The 17840-nt window shown below is 35.9% G+C and overlaps 1 protein-coding gene across 6 annotated transcripts in view; it reads right to left on the reverse strand.

Annotated features, from left to right (window-relative positions):
* The window catches only part of ANTXR2 (ANTXR cell adhesion molecule 2), a 162671-nt gene that overhangs the window by 120013 nt on the left and 24818 nt on the right, over window positions 1-17840 (reverse strand). For all 6 annotated transcript variants that reach the window (XM_059066445.2, XM_067035906.1, XM_067035903.1 and 3 more), the window contains exons 8-10: window positions 4035-4095; window positions 2093-2191; window positions 14-83 (exon numbers count right to left, since the gene is read on the reverse strand). In XM_059066445.2, the coding sequence (XP_058922428.1) occupies window positions 14-83; window positions 2093-2191; window positions 4035-4095 (230 nt within the window). The remainder of the gene's footprint in view (window positions 1-13; window positions 84-2092; window positions 2192-4034; window positions 4096-17840) is intronic.

Raw genomic sequence — 17840 nt, forward strand, 5'->3', positions numbered from 1 at the left:
ATAAAGTACTTACTGTCCAACTTCATTCAGGGTAGGTGCAGGACAAAGCATAGAATTACTTTCCACACTCACTGGCATTACACCTATAAAATAAAATGTCATTTAATCAATAAAGGGTTTTATGTATCTCACACAGTTTCATTAAAAATATAAAGAGATGCAGCAGAGTTCAAGTGTGGGACATTAGATACATTAGCATGAAAAAAACAAAAAGATACTCATCTAAAGAAAGAGGAGAAGGAACACAGAATGAAAAACAGGAAGAGATTATATGCCTCATTGATATATAGTACTGGTAAATCATAAATTATGATTTTTTGATATAGATTAAGTTCACATACAGCTTGTAGATATTATAAAATTATCACCTTTTCTCCCTAAATTTTGCCAATATATTAGATTTTCAAGGAAAAATTATATATATTTTTAAAGCAGAATTTTAAAATGATAGAGAAGGGCTTCCCTGGTGGCGCAGTGGTTGAGAGTCCGCCTGCCGATGCAGGGGACATGGGTTCGTGCCCCGGTCCAGGAAGATCCCACATGCCGCGGAGCGGCTGGGCCCGTGAGCCATGGCCGCTGAGCCTGCGCTCCGCAACGGGAGAGGCCACAATGGTGAGAGGCCCGCGTACCAAAAACAAAACAAAAAAAAAAAAAAATAGAGAAGACAAATGTCCAAAGGATAATACATTCTTTCAAGAGTTTAATAAAATAATTGGGTTTATAATATATAAACACATTTTATAGAATGCTTAAATTGCCTTGCAATTTTAATAGCATATGAGAAAAATGATCTAGACTATAAATACTCAGAAAAGTTACATAATTAGATGGATAATATTAGAATACAAATGATGAAAATACAATCTGACTCAATTTATTTGAGATTTACTTTAATAAATTCAATCCTATGTAGCTAAGTGTAAAATATGTTTATATTATAATCATCTCAAATATGTAATCAAGAGGAATAAGGTAAAGCCAATGCTTAGATACAGATGACTACTGAATAAAAATGGTAAAATTATTTTGTCATCTTCAGTTGTAGAACCTACTAGGAAGAAAGTTTTTTACTAATATTATTGTCTTTCCTTACCAAAATGATGATCTTAATAAGAAAGAGAGGAATTACTGATGGCATTTACCATGCTGAGATCCTCACCACTTTAATTCAACAAACGTACAGAGCAGTGACTGTGTATGTAGCCAAAGCTGTATTGATTGGAGGATTTAGAACCATCAGATAAACAACAAAATTGTAGATGAACCTCTCAAAAAATAATTCCACCAGAGCTCACAGAGTTGCAGCATCTGCCTTACAGTATAAAATTTTAGAAGACAATATAATCATCAATGAGGAGAAAATGTCTTAATAGAGACCCAAAACGCTCAGCATACTAAGATCTATTTAAAGAGCAGAAGTTTTTCTCAAAATAAAGATAAAAATGTTACACTCATCTTCTCCGTTTTTGAAAGCCAAGTGAGGGAAAATAAAACCTAATTCCCTAAATATGATAATTATCAACAAACACTGTGCCAGGTGGGCATTGGAGATATATCTATAAGGCAAAAAGCCCGTCTTCAGGAAACTGGCTGACAAATTATTGGGAAATTAGATAAAGATAACAAGTGACAATAAAATAAGGCAGTAAGTAGTAGACTAGTCCAAGACAGTTAGATTTTCAGGCAAGAGTAACAAGAAACAAATCTGGAGAAAGAGGCAATTAAATCAGGCGGTGGAGAGAGTCCGTATGGAGTGCAGTCAGGAAAATTGGGTTCAACTCTCAGCTCTGCTCATTATTACTTGTGTCACCACAGGCAAGTTATTTGACTCTTTCAGCCACAAGGCCATCATTTGTATAATGAGGCTACTTAGGATGGGGTGCAACATTTATTAAGTTATGAACAAATGTTGCCATTATCAAATAACTATTAAGTAATTATTATTACTACTTGTATTATCATTGGACTTCCTTTCTTTCCCCTCTGATACAAAAATATAGCACAGTTGGTCTCAGTTGGGGAAAAAAGGAAAACACTTGATGCTGATGTACTATGGAGATATTAAAGCAATATTGAAATTATGGAGACTTACTCTTTGTGTATGTTTCATTAACAGTGTAAGTACAGAGAACACTGCCACTCCGACTGCCCAAGTTGAATCCTCTTCCATTCAAAACTATTTGAAATTCCTCTAGAAGTAAAAGGAAAAATAAAAAATTTAATCACTACTTTACAAAAAACAACAACAAAAAGCGTAACTTGAAACAAAAGTATCAAGGTACAAAGAATGAACTTTTTAGTACTATTCAGCCAACTAATAACAATGAAGACATGGTCCTACTTGTTTTCTTACACCCTCCAGGTATGTACAGTGAAGATATCCTTTGCTGCCACATAGAGATGTGTTATTTTATTTTTTGAACAAAGTGTTTTCCAATAGCGACCAAGATTTTAGAATTGAAGCATAACAGTCATCCCAGACAAATACCATACAAACTTGCCCAAATTCTATCCTGAAGAAAATATCCACAGGAAAGAAAACTCTGTTTTCCTGTTGTCTTAGGAACTGAGGTGTGAGAATGTAAATAAGTTAATACCTCATATTATCTGGTTCTTAGAACAGTCGTGTATTATATTTTCTTTAATCTATGACCCCTCGTACATAGCTCTTCTTTAACAGCTTCTTCACATCCTTAATTCCAGTTTTATTTTCTGTTGCATACAAACTTATAACTCATCAAGGGTCATGCATTTTGGACTAATAATAATCTATGACCAATAGGTAAAAGAGGTTGATTGAACTCATATTCTGTGTAAGAGGAGCAGTCACTAAATGTTAGAAAGTGAAATAATATGCTAGAAGAAAATTTTAGTCGCCAATCAATGTTTTGATTGACAACTAAATGTTTGCTGCTTAGTTGCAAGGTGGTATGACAACTATTTTAATAGTGATCAACTTTCAATCCTCTCAGAGACCTCCTATCTGAAATAATCTAAGACATACAGAATAATTAACTGTGGAAGAAAATACTGCCATGCCATTCTCCATTCAGTGTATTATGAAAGGAATTTTCTTATAAGTTAAAATAAAGTGCAAGTGAAACTTAAAATGTGACTCAGAAAAAGAACATGAGCTTTAGGAGTAAGATAGACAAGAGTCTAACAGGACATTTACTAATAGCAAGTACTGAACATGTCTCTGTCTCAGTTTCCCCATCCGTGAACCCGGGATTATAAAACTGTCGAAAAGTGTTGTTATGAGGATTAGGTAAAATTCTAAATGCATAGAACGCCATCCTTTTCTGGAATGTTCAAATGCACAATTCCTCTTGAACGTCTCAGTAATCATTAATGGAGGAGTCTAAAAGATGTAGAACTTCATCCCATGTCCAACAGTTGGGAGGATCTGCAGTAAATTGCACAAAACATTTCCTTCCCCACCAGACCCAATGTTTTTCCTTTTGAAAGTCAGGTTAAAATGAACTCCAGGTAAGACCTGAAGTAGAAATAGTATAGGCCAGAGAGAATCGCACTCTCTTTGCATTGGATGGCTTGAAAGTGCTAAAACCCAAGTCTGTTCTTAGAATCAGCTGATGAAGCCACCTGCTTCTTTCCTGCCATCCACCCATAAATCACTTCTTTATGGGCCCTGAGCTGGCATGTCCTGTACTTTGGCCAGGTCATCAAGGCACAGAGCTCAAAGTCTACAGATACCTGACTGTTCGTATAATCAGATAAAATAGAAAATTTTCTATTTTACTTGTCATAGGAAAGGTCTCAAACATGAACTAAATATACAGAAGATTTTAAAAGCCTGTCACACAATATGTTCATTATTTAAAATAACACTCCAATCTTAAAAATTTGAATTTAAAATAGAAATATTTCAAGGAATTATTTAAAAATTCTTACAGAAAAAGATGCCAAAAAATTAATTTTGCTATTCTCTTTCCAACATGAGTTTCAAATCGTATATTTTAACTAGGAAAAAAGTACAACTTCTTACAAGGTATTTTTAAATTCTAACCACTTACCCCCCACACAGACGCTTGAGGGCCGTAATTCCAGGATTTCAGTGCACGACTGAGCTAGTATCTAAAAAGGAGAAAAAGAAGACCAAGGTATAGCACTAAATCATAACATGTAAAGTGAATTATAAAATTACTAATAATCTGTGGTCCTCCCTTTAACTTTAATAGATGGCAGAGAAAATTTTATTAACCACCTCATATACAGCTACCAAGCTCTTAGGAAATTTCTGTGTCGTCTTTCAGTATATATTCTAAGATTGTATTCTGTAGGAACCCTTATTTGATTAGAATAAATACAGATAAGCACAGATAAAGTGGGTTGTTGCCTCAAAGTCTGGGAACCTTAGACATGAAAAGATAACTAAAATTTCCTGGTAGCCATAAAATCAATGCTGAACTTCCCATCAGGCAAAAAGCAAGATAGCAAAATCAGACCTCCTATTTAATTATACTAATTTAATGTTTTCTATTAAAAGGCTCAACATAATATCAATAAATAAATACTTCTTTATTTGACTCTGGCATTTCTATTCAATTTTTCTGCCTCAATTTCCATGGACGCTAATCCTCCTTACATGCATCAAACATTACACTTGCAGAACACAGGCCCCTTGTATGAGCCAAATATTATTCTCAAAAAGACAGACTCTCTACTCCAGCATTCCCAGAGCACAGGAACAGAATGGCTCTTCTTAGCTTGTTCTGAGAAACAGAAACCACCATACAAGGCACAAGGCTACAAGCGAAAAACAACAATGACGAAATAAGCTGCTCCTAATGGACTCAACAATCCTGCCTTTATTTTTGAACTGCTCTGCACTACATTAGCAAAGGCAGACAAGTTCCAGATGATCTTTGAACGACATTTCTTTCTTGACAGACAGTAAAAACAGATGATGTACAGTAGTTTCTAGCATCTCCTGCTCATAACTAAAACAGGAAGGATGGACTATAGCAGGATATAGAAATGCTTTCTGTGCTTTCTTTAATAACAGTGGAAATATAAAATGTCAGACTCCAAAATACAGCTGGGTCAAATCATGGAATTTTTGTTGCTGAATATGCCTCTCTGAAAGAGGGAACATTTGCACTTTTTAAGGTCATTGGCCAGTGAATCCACTTTTCACTTAGTGATTGAGGCTTTAGTAATTAGGAAACAAATAGAATAAAATATTTTATCTGAGAAATTCCAAGTGAGGTCTGTTTAAACTCATAAATAACCAAAGAGATTCCAGAGTCACCCAAAGACTGTCAGGGCCCAAACACCTTGTGGTCTGCTATTTTATCTGCGATAATCAAACTCACTCCTTTGACGAGTGAGTACTTTTGTTCATTTAAGAATTGAGGACCACTGTCAAAGGTTAATGTGTCCTCTTGGAAGGGAAGTGTCTCAAATCACTAACATCTTTAAATATTTTGGCATAATTCAGATAACAAGACTCTGAAGGGAACAGAATACAAAAGTTTTGCCAAAGGAATATGAAGCTAAAAAGGTTTTGTCAAAGGAATATGAAGCTAATAATACCCTAACTAACAAAATTGAGGTATTATTGCTTTAGTTTTGACCAATTTGAGATAAAAGTGAGAACTGAGCCTCGAAAATGGACGGTTAAAAGAAAACATAAAGCCCCCAAATCTATTTTATCTGGTGACAATTCTTGAACGAATTTATTTTAAAATAAATACTGTTAAGGAAACTGACTGATCTTACAGCTTACAATCTTTTTACTAGTTATTTTAGGCACACCTCTATCAGCATTACAGAAAAATGTTTTGAACATCAAGAAACTTATGAGAGAGGCTTAAAGATTGAGTCTATTGGAAATAAAAATCATTTTTTAAAATCCCTTAGAATAAGGTAAATCAAGAAATTATAAAGAGATTTTCCAAAAGCTGTGTCAAAGACTAGGCAACCCAGAATGACCTGTGTGAATTTCTGAAATTATGTTGGTTTTCTTTCTCCTAAAAGTATTGGCCATAATTAAATCAGATCTCAAACTATTAAGACAAATGTTTGTGTTGACTTCCTCTTTTGATTTGATGTGTTCCATCAAAACATTTCTAAAATGGTAGTTCTAATAGCAAGATCAAATGATCGATTCTAATGGAGCTCTCCTTAAGACGGGAGAATAAACACCTTCAAGGTCCATTGATGGTCTACTGTTCTGAAGTCAGACCCTGTTTATCCCCTGTAAAGTATTTTGATTTTCAAGAATAAGTTCAGGATAATTTAGAAATTTATGTTCTTTTCAAGTCTGAGATTAACAAAATTAAATTACATTAAGCAGAGATTAAGAATAACTAAAGGTTGGTTACATCTTGCAGTAACTAGTATAATATACATTTATATATAAGAATACCCTTAAATTAGTTTAATATTCGTACTTAATTATTTTAACAAAATGAGTTCTATAGAAATGGTATTATTGAATGAAAAAGTGATTCAGGTAACACATTCATTGAAAGACAAGCAGTTTAGACCATGAGTCATAAAATTGGCATCACCATCTGACAAAATCTAGATGAATTCCCCTCAGAACACTACCTACCTTTCTCTAAAGTTTATTTTGATTTTTTAATTTCTTATGATCTTATTGAGTGTTGAATCACCTCCTCTATTAGAAAACAAACTCTGAGCATAGAAATGGGATCATATTATACTGAGCTAGCCTTCCAGGACTAGCACATTGCTTTGTACACACAGTACAACAACAAAAAAAATGCTTAGAGAATACAGATTGAATGCATGAATTAATGAGAATATTAAAAATGTCTATCTAGTAAGCAAATCAACAATCATAAAAAGACCAAGATAAGGCAAAAAAAGTTAATTTATGTGAAAAAGCATCTAGCCTTTCAAAAAATTGTAAAGGTTGGAAATCCAGAGACCCATAATTTGAAACTAAGTTCACCAAAACCAACTTCATATGATAAATAGAGAGCAAGAAAATGTGGTGGGGAAAGAAACGAGAGAAGAAAGTGTATGCATTTTAGAAAATAAAATTTTCTCTAAATTTGGTTTTTCTATCTAGAGTGTACCATGTTGCTATTTTAAGAAAAGAATAACTAGAAGTTGCTGTGATTTACTATTTGTATGCAAATAGTTTACATTAAATTTTTAAACAAGCACTTCCATAAATACAAAGCACTTCATAATCTAGTCTGCCAAGTAATGGCACAAGTTCAAATGCTCAAGACCTCAAAATGGACCTATTACATTAAAATTGTCATCACTAAATGACAACTAACAGATGGGACAACTATTTTAAACACTAGTTAATTTTTACCACCTTAAATACTATTATTGATTGATTGAACATTGGATCAGGTGTCCTATCTATGATAATTGATGCATTATCTTTCATACTCTGCACTTTCATCACAGAGGACCTTATAAGGATGTTTCTTCAAATATGTGTTGCCATCTGCCTTCATTAATTCTCAACAGAAACAGAAAATAGTTTCCAATAAAGGTCAGCCTTAGTTGACATCAAGAGAGCTAATAGCATCATAGAATGAATTTAAAGACAAACCAAATGCTATTAATAAAACCAGGGTTCTCTAAGTCATTGACACACTAGATGCAAAATTGCATCATTTGAGACTTTGGATTCCATTTATATATATATATATATATATATATATATATATATATATATATATATATAAATTGGCAAAGAACTTGATGATCACCATGAAAAAAGTATACTACTGAAGCATCTGTTCACTTAAAAAATAATATTAAGGAATATTTATAAATGAAAAAAATATGTACATTATTACCTAATCCCTATTTTTAAATCCTCAAATGTTAATGTGAATGAAAAAAGTCAAACTTTGTAAATTCAGTACAACTAGCAGCAGTCAAAAATTCAAAAGAATTTCTAACAATAATAATAATTACCATTTGTTGAGTGCTTATTATGTTCTAGGAACTGTGCTAAACACTTTATATAAATTTCTTCAATTAATCCTTCCAAGTCTTAAGAATGCATACTATTTTTATCCCCATTTTACAGATGAGAAAATTGGAACTTAGAGAGATTTTTAAAAATTGTCGTAGAACAATTAGCTTTTTAAATAGCAGAGCCAGATCTCCCCAGGTATGATTGAGTCCAAAGCCCATTCCTTTAACCCGTGCCCTCTGCCACCCTCCAGACTTCTGATAAATGGTCTATCCATTACAAAACCTAATATCCAACAAACTAGTGAAATTCACCTGCTTGTTTTGCCTGGACACCTCTTATACTATCAAAAACAATCTAAAATCGGGCCTATTTCTTATCTTCAAAATTATGTCACTAAGCTTTCACCTTATTTATGGGGTTTTTACAGGTTTGTTTTAAAGTTCCCAAACCACTGACTATGAATAAATTCAAATTGTAGATCATCCTATGAGCTAGTAATATATGGGATACCCAAATGGTTAGGGGCCTCTCTCTTTTTATGTATTTATTTTTCTCTATTGTCTTACTTTATTTCTGCTTCTTTCTCAAATTTGGTTTTGTACAGATAAAACACTTGTACGTTTTACTTCTCAGCACTATCCAGAAGCTAAAAGACAAGCCGGCCTACCAGAACAACAAGCTACCAGAGGTCTTAATACTGGTATAAGAACACAACAAGCCCTTGGAAACTAAAATCAAACGGTGCTTAGAAAAATTAATTTGTTATCTGATCTTAGGACAGATTTTTTTTCCATAAAAGTAATGATGTCAATGGTATTTAGGTTTTATAGTTCTAAAACTCTAGAATTTGCCTGAGTCCTGGGAACAGAAAGGCACATTCAGAGCCAGGAGGCAGAAGTTTGGTGATTTTGTTTGGTTTGGTTTGGTTTTTCTCTATTTTTTCTTGATGTGGAGCAGCAAATTTTTGATACAGACTAAATGAGTCTTTGTTCCTCCCCTCTCATTGTCTTACCTGGGTTGCTAGACACACAGAGACACTTTTTCTGAACACAATCATGATCCACGTTTGCCCTATCTCCCCAAATATTCTACTTCAACATAGCTGTTCTCATGTCATGAATGCATTCATACTAATATATGAATGTCAATATGTGAATGCATGACTGTTCAAACAACCTGGACAGGATTATAGCTTCAGGGGGATATTTTGTTAAGCCATGAAAATCCCTATACATGGAACTGCAGGCAACATAAACATTAGTAAAGCAAGAAACACAAGCAGCATGAGGGAAAACATTTTCTAAAATGGGACGCCAACATTGGAAAACAAGGTCTGCCTACATGTCTGTCCCTCTGTTACTCTTTTTCTTAGTCTCTTTCCCTCCAGTATTTGTGAACCACAGGGTCTTTAAACGTTTTTAACCTACAGTTACACTCACAGTGCACAGGTTGGGTAGGAGATAAAAGTGAGAACTTCCAGGAGGGAGAGGTCTAGGCAGAGCAGCTGATGGTATACACAAGACCATCTGCAAGACCTGTGTTCATAAACCAATAAAAATCTATAATAGAAAAGAGACTGAAATATATAGAATTCTAAATTCTGTTACTCTGTGTAAAATGTCTACATTCCAGGGCTTCCCTGGTGGCGCAGTGGTTGAGAATCCGCCTGCCGATGCAGGGGTCACGGGTTCGTGCCCTGGTCCGGGAGGATCCCACATGCCGCGGAGCAACTAAGCCCGTGAGCCATGGCCGCTGGGCCTGCGCGTCCGGAGCCTGTGCTCCGCAACGGGAGAGGCCACAGCAGTGAGAGGCCCGCATACCAGAAAAAAAAAAAAAAAAAAAAAAAAAAATGTCTACATTCCAGCTTGTTGTCCCAAACTGTGAATTAAATGCCTTAAATATGGTGGGTTTTTTTTTTTTTTTTGTGGTACACGGGCCTCTCACTGTTGTGGCCTCTCCCCCTGCGGAGCGCAGGCTCCGGACGCGCAGGCTCAGCGGCCACGGCTCACGGGCCCAGCCGCTCCGCAGCACGCGGGATCCTCCCAAACCGGGGCACGAACCCGCGTCCCCCGCATCGGCAGGCGGACTCCCAACCACTGCGCCACCAGGGAAGCCCTAAATATGGTTTTATATATTTAATCCCTATAATGGTCACTGTTGTTTCTCATTATCAAAACTTTCTGTCCTATTTAAAATGTATTTGTCTTGAATACATGTCATAAGAAAGTGAAAATCCAAATATTTCCCCTCTTCTGAGTTGTTTGGGATAAAACTGCAGGCGGAACAACAGCAGTCATCCTTACAAATTATTGCTATTTATTTTCTGTCGTTTCTAACTCATATACAATGTCGGTATGTTCTTTGTATAATTTAGATCATCAGAATACTCTCAATAGTTTGGTGAACTCTGTAAACATGAATTTCACTGAATTTCTCTATTTGTCAAGGGAGTGGGGTAAGATAAGATAAAGTTGGTAATGGCCCCCTCTGGGTTACTTTTGGTTAGTGGAAAGACCAGATGCAGCCTTAGGAGTCCGCTCTGCTCGCTGGTCTCTCTGAGATGCAGATGTTTGGCAGATGAAAGTAGATTCCATTGTGCTGTCCCCGAAGTCCAATTTGAATGGAGTATCAGAATGGTGTTTCACCCTGGATATTCCAGGCATATTCCAAGTTAATTTGGATCGAGTCTGTGTCTAGGGCATGTGGTCAGGCTGCAGGATTTCACTAAAGGCCCAATTTGCATACAGAGCAACAAGGGGCAGATATACACTTTGGAGCCAGAACTGGCAAGATTTGTGTCTGTGTGAGAACCGCTGCTAAGTCAGAGACACAACTCTTCCAAGAATCCTAGTGGCCGTGAAGCAATTTCTTATGCCGCTTGACTAGGGGGACTAGGGTTAGGATCAGATCTTTATAAGGACTGAATAATAACCAGGTGAAGTGACAGTGTTAATCACAGAAACATCTACAGCAGAAACAACCAGATAGCATCAGACTTGATTTCTTCTTTCTTAGATATTTTAAGGTACATATGAAACCATATTTTGATTGAGACCTTGTAAGTTCCTGAACATGTTTACATAATGGATATGTTATAATGACAAATATGGAACATGTAGGAAGTAGTAAAAGCCACATCATGGCCTTAAAATATGCATTCAATGAATATAGTTGTGGCCTTTTTCTTCTGCCATTGAAGATAAAATGGGATTAATTAGTGGTGAATTATAGTTGGGCTATATCCAAGATAAAATTTAGCACAGAATTAGTTAAGATGGGGGGGATGGGGCTTCCCTGGTGGCACAGTGTTTGCGAGTCTGCCTGCTGATGCAGGGATGCAAGGGATACAGGTTCGTGTCCTGGTCCACGAAGATCCCACATGCTGCGGAGCGGCTGGGCCCGTGAGCCATGGCCGCTGAGCCTGCGCGTCCGAAGCCTGTGCTCCACAACGGGAGAGGCCACAACAGTGAGAGGCCCGTGTACCGCAAAAAAAAAAAAAAAAAAAAAAATGGGGGGATGAAGTAAAATATTACTTAGGACCTGCAGTGTCTTGGAAGTTCATGTTGAATTTGGGAGCAATATCTAGGTCTTATGATTTGAAGATCAAGCATCCAGTTTAAATAAAACAAACAAACAAAAACCCACTTCCTACAACTAGTATAAACCAAGACAGATTTTAAAAATCTATATTTTTTCCAATTTCTAAATGGTGATGGTAAGGATACTGTATTTAGAAAATAGAGCCCATTCCAGAAGAAACTATGTAAAAACTTTTAGAATGAATAGTAACACTTCATATTTAAAACCAATCTAATATAAAAGGAATATAACACAATGTTATAAACAGCAGCTTCTCAATTAATATTTATTGAATTAATTGAAGAGTAAATGTAAAACTTTCTAATAAAAAGCACAAGCATTTTGGCTATAAGACAAATAAATGGGGTATGTAACAATGAACAGTTAAGTATATTTAAAATTACAGAGCTTAATGAGGGGCTACTTGAGTCAATCAAATCACGTCTTTGGTCACACACAATGAAAGGAAAACTTATTTGTATAGTTCAAATTTTGGTAATCAATGACACTCATAAGGCATTGAGCCAAATGCAAAAATAAATTTTTTTTAACAAAGAGAAAAAGAAACAATAAAAACAACATGTGAAAAGAAACAAATTTAAGATATGCATCTTCTTTTAAAAACAGGGCTGGGCTTCCCTGGTGGTGCAGTGGTTGAGAGTCCGCCTGCCGATGCAGGGAACACGGGTTCGTGCCCCAGTCCGGGAAGATCCCACATGCCGCGGAGCGGCTGGGGCCGTGAGCCGTGGTCACTGAGCCTGCGCGTCCGGAGCCTGTGCTCCGCAATGGGAGTGGCCACAATAGTGAGGCCCACATACCTCAAAAAAAAAAAAAAAAAAAAAAAAGGGCTGATTCCGGATAGTATATGTGAGAGAGCAAAAGGATATTAAGTCCCATTGAATGAATGTGACCTTCTTTTTAAGGTCAATTCTAAATAAAAAGATTTTTCCCCAAAAAACAGATTTCTTCACACTTAAATTCAATATGCTACCCAAACATCTCCAACATTTTTAACCTTATTCAAAATTCAAAATATTCATTCTGGCAATAATTTTCTAACACTGACTTTGAGTATGTAACATAATGTACAACAGAACATTACAGATAATTTACAAATACCTTCAGTGTATCCTAACAAATAGAAACTGTTAATTTCCATGACATACAGCATGTCAGAAAATGTCAGTAAGGATAATAATAAGGTCTAAAAAAAACAAGCTACTTTGTTTCTGACTCACTGAGAAGCTTAAGCACTACAGGAGTTCATCCCAAATATGAAGCATTCCAAGTTTAAATTTCACAAGGAAAAATCACTGCACAGCATTAGTTCCCCAAAAAAGATCTCCCTAAAATGAAGCTTTAGTAATTAGCCACACATGTGCATAAAATAAGCAGCTAAAACAACTGGAAAGATGTTTCTCACAATCTTTTCTTGTTTGCTTTTTTACCTTTCAACATTCAGATATGATTTTATTTTCTCTCTAGGTGTGAAACATTCCTACCAAATATATTTTTCTCTAAGAGGTAACACGTCAATGAAAAACAATTGCAATTTGTAGTTACATGTTTTGGTTGTGTTTGTTTTTTTAAAATGCTTGGAGCTTCAAAATGCCAGTTGCTCAATACAGCATGTTCTACACTGACCCATTTCTAAATATGGATTTCCTCTCCCTTTGCAAGTAAGTGAGTAGTATAAGCACAAGTGACACATTCTAAACAAACTTTTACTCTAATAAATCTAGGGAAGAATGTAAGCTATAATCATCGCCTTTTACTCCTCTCTGGTCCAAACATAACAGATGAGTAGTTCTGATTATACTGTTGGCGAAATTATGCCCATATCACAAATGTGAAACAAAATAGCGAAACGACATTTAAGTTCTTCTGCATGTTATAATTGCAGTTTTCATAACAAATCATATTAGCAGGTCTTCCTTTCTCACTATACCATAGAAATATGCCCCAAAGTGGATTGTGATATGAAACAACAGTTTATATGTCTCTGATTTTTTTCCTTTTTTTTGTTCAATACAAACTCAGAATAATCATTTAATGCTTTCCTAAAGGATAAATAGACTTTCCATAAAAAGTGCACTGAAATTATGGAGTAAAGTAATAATAAATGTACTATTTGTTCAGAATCTAAAGAAATTGAGTCCCAACATGTTTTTCATTTTGATGCATATATTATTTCATATTAGTCCTCTTTACCCACTCCCTTGTTTCATTAAATAAAACATGAAATAGACCTGACAAGCATGATAAGTCTATACTTGTTCTATTTGATTTTTCAGAAATCCAGAGTGGCAAATAAACTATTTCCCTATGCAACAAGAATAGAAAAGAAAAAAAAAAAAAAAAAAAAAGCTTTATCAGTTCTATTGACTTTACAAACACATATCCCTAAAAATGGTAAGCTCAGAAAAGTCAAGGGTACCATATCCATCTCTGTAACCCAACATCAGAAAAGTGTCTTGAACACAGTAAGTTTTCAAAAATATGCTTCCAAATAAATTAGGAATTATTATTTCAGGGGGGAAAATGAGGTATAACTGAGAAATTACACATTTATGCATCATAATTTACACTGATGGTACATTTAATCATAAATCTTAACCATTTTATCCCCCTTTTTAATGTCCTTCTACTCAACTGAATTTGCTTTCAAAAACAAATGAGCCTCTAAAGGTCATCTTCTTTTGTAGCCCAACAGATTAATGTTAAGAAATAAACATTTGGCACTTAATTTTGGCTATGTAACCAAATGCCACCACTTTAGTTTTCTCACAAAATATCACAAAAAACTGCAATTAGTTTTCCAAAATGGATTTGATTTCCTTATACTACAATCCCAACCAAGAAAGAAGGAAAGAATAATGTTATTATTAAGTAAAATTATCATGAAAATGCAAATAGACCATTGGACAAAGGATGTCAAGATTATAAAATTTCAGTAAATTAATTGACTATTTTCAAGCAAATTTTCTATTTGTATTTTTTAGTTAATTGGAGTTTAGAAGGAATGGAGTGCCTTATTAGAATATGTCAAAAATATTTTAAATGTATTTTAATAGAGTGCACTGTAATACTACTGACTTCTCTTCCCTACCCAGAACACTATTTCATCCTTACACATCTATGAAGTGTTCCCTTTCTATTGGGGAAACTGTTCTCTACTCCATGTGTTCCTGGTGAGGCTGCCAATCATTAGCCCTCTCCACCTTGCTCCCAATCTTTCATCACAGGGGTGAGCATGTTACTCAGGCTGGTCCAAATATGTTTGTTGACTATGTAATTGTTACAGGAATGAGCACTTGCCTCAACTGAGTCAATCAGAGTCCTTAACTGGGACAGAATATACTGATGCCCAGAGACAACAGCTCTCTCCTTCCAATGGGCTTGCTAATTGAGGCCCATGTAAGCTGAAACACTGGGCAATTACTTTCAACTGCCACTCCATGGGAACAAGGTGAGAATGAGGCAAATAGAATCATAGGCAAAACTTACAAAGAGAGAAGACCTTAAGAACATGGATTGGTTCCCTGGATCTAACTGTACCTTAGGCAATTTCCTCCTCTTGACCACCCAGTTCATTAGATAAGCCAATACCGTTCTTTTTTTTTTTTTTTTTTCCCTTAAACTAGTATGAACTTGCTTTTTTGTCACTTGTAACCAAAAGTCTTAATACAGTGGAATATAAATAAGAGGATAAAGTCAAAATAATATGGAATCAGAAGTCAATTCAAAATAAAGTATTTTCTGGCAGAAAAAAGGGGTTGATTTTTTTTAATGCTTAAACACACCATAATTATATTTTTAAAATATAAAAATATTTTCAAGAAGCATGAATTTTATTTATTCATTGATAAACATGAATTAGGCAATAATTACTAACCCAACACTGTATTAGGCAAAAAAAGGAGGAGGTGGGAAATACGGTCCCAAACTTCCTAACCATTAATGTGAAAGATGTTATAAGGAGACACCTTATCTATATTCAGTACTAAAAGATCCTTGGATAAATAGAAGCCCAGAAGAATCTGATGCACAGTGAGCCTCATGCTACAGCCATTCCTTTTTAAAAGGCGTCCTAGAAACTGATTTCCAATTTTGAGTAAGTTGTACCAGTTTGGCTTTTTTTCTCCTGTGAATATATCTTTTTTTTTTTTTTTTCTGTGGTACACGGGCCTCTCACTGTTGTGGCCTCTCCCATTGCGGAGCACAGGCTCCGGACGCACAGGCTCAGCAGCCATGGCTCACAGGCCCAGACGCTCCGCGGCATGTGGGATCTTCCCGGACTGGGGCACGAACCCGTGACCCCTGCATCGGCAGGCAGATTCTCAACCACTGCGTCATATCTTTATAGTTAGCTCGGACTTTAGGTTTTTCATTAAACCATAATTTTATAAATAGACATTTCCACAACTAAGCAGTTGACATTCAGAGCCGAACCTGCTAAAAGCATTTAATCTAAAGTCTTATCAGAATGTTTATTAGGAACCCTCTTCTATGAAAATGATTTTCCTGTAGAGAAAATGATTTTGCAACGTCTTCTCATTCCATTAAAACATAGTTTAGACACCTTTCTTAGATACTTTTAAAAAATAATAATAACAACAATAGGTGTTACTGAGAAAAACAACTTGGCTCCAAAGGTCAAATGAAGCTTATATTTCCAGCACTATGAATGAAGTTACTTTTTAAATGTATATTTTACTTTTTTCAGTAAAAAAGTAAACAATCTATTACAATTTTATTTAAATTTCCTACACGTGTGAGTGTTCATTCCTTTCCTATTTAGGCTCTTTTACTTCCCCATTAGGTACTTAGGAACTTTGCTGCCATCACCTAGGATGCAGTGTTCTTAATTCTTTTGGATCAGGATTATTTATAAAAACAGCTTCACAACTGATTTATCTCTTACGCTTAATATTTTTTGAGGTGTGCTATCAAAAAAAATTATGGAAATAATTTGAAAGAGTAAAACATCTCATGGTCTTGTTTTTAGAAAAAAAGGGGCTTTTCCATATCACTTTGATTTTTATTCTTTCCATGTTATTCACTAATCGTGGTTTGGGGTTTTTTTTGTTGTTTTTTAATGTTCTCTCACACAGCACTACCTTATGAAACATTGCATTAGAAACCACATGGTACTCACAGGTTAGTCTGACCTATCCTAGTTTGAATACAATTTTATTTTCAAATAAAGGTTCTACAATCACCTTTCCAAGAAACCAGAAATAATTGTTTAACAATTCTAAGATCTATGGAAAACAGAATTATATCCCTGTGTTGGTGGGCAAGGGAGAGGAGAAAGAACAAGAGGAGGAAGAATGACTCAATTCTGCAGTTTTCTGATTTGAACATTTCCCTGGATCTCCACTTCCCTCAGTGACATCCCCCCACCAGGATTTCTTCCCAGGCCCAATTCACCTTCTCTCCCTGCCCTCCTGCCCAATTCCACTTTGTCCTCTAACACTCTGACTCCTCTGCGAAAACAGTGTTCACTTTCAATGCTTCTAGATACTCATATTATCAGGGTTGGAAAGCCCAAGTTACATTTGACTGTCCCCTCTGTCCTTTTCATCCTATATCCAGTGAGCTCCCAGGTTCTATTAATTTTTTTTAATTAATTTATTTTATTTATCTATTTTTGGCTGCATTGGGTCTTCGTTGCTGTGCGCGGGCTTTCTCTAGTTGCTGAGAGCAGGGCCTACTCTTCATTGCGGTGCGCAGGCTTCTCATTGGGGTGGCTTCTCTTGTTGCGGCACATGGGCTCTAGGCACGCGGACTTCAGTAGTTGTGGCACGTGGGCTCAGTAGTTGTGGCTCACGGGCTCTAGAGCGCAGGCTCAGTAGTCATGGCACATGGGCTTAGCTGCTTCGCAGCATGTGGGATCTTCTCGGACCAGGGCTCGAACCCGTGTCCCCTGCATTGGCAGGCAGATTCTTAACCACTGTGCCACCAGGGAAGCCCCATCTATTAATTTTTTAAAGCTTCCCACATTTCCCTTTTTATTTCCAGTTTTCACAGCCATCACAATTTTAACAACAACTAGTATTTGCCAGCTAATATTTGCCAGAGCCTTCAGAGCCTGGCTCAGAAAGAGCAAACAGTTTCATACCTAGAAGTTCAGCCCCACCCTGTTCCTAACATAATTCTGACCAGGGTAGAGAATTTATTAATTGCTTCCCTTGTAGTCCTTGACCTAGTTTTATTGTGAAAGACCTAGAATCCCAGTGCCTGAAATTAGCCCTAAGGAACTATAGTCCATTGGGGCTGTGGTTTCCCCTTAACAAAGTAACATTTCTACTCTGAATCA

Source organism: Kogia breviceps, chromosome 6 (assembly GCF_026419965.1).
Source record: "Kogia breviceps isolate mKogBre1 chromosome 6, mKogBre1 haplotype 1, whole genome shotgun sequence".
Taxonomy (NCBI): Eukaryota; Metazoa; Chordata; class Mammalia; order Artiodactyla; family Physeteridae; genus Kogia; species Kogia breviceps.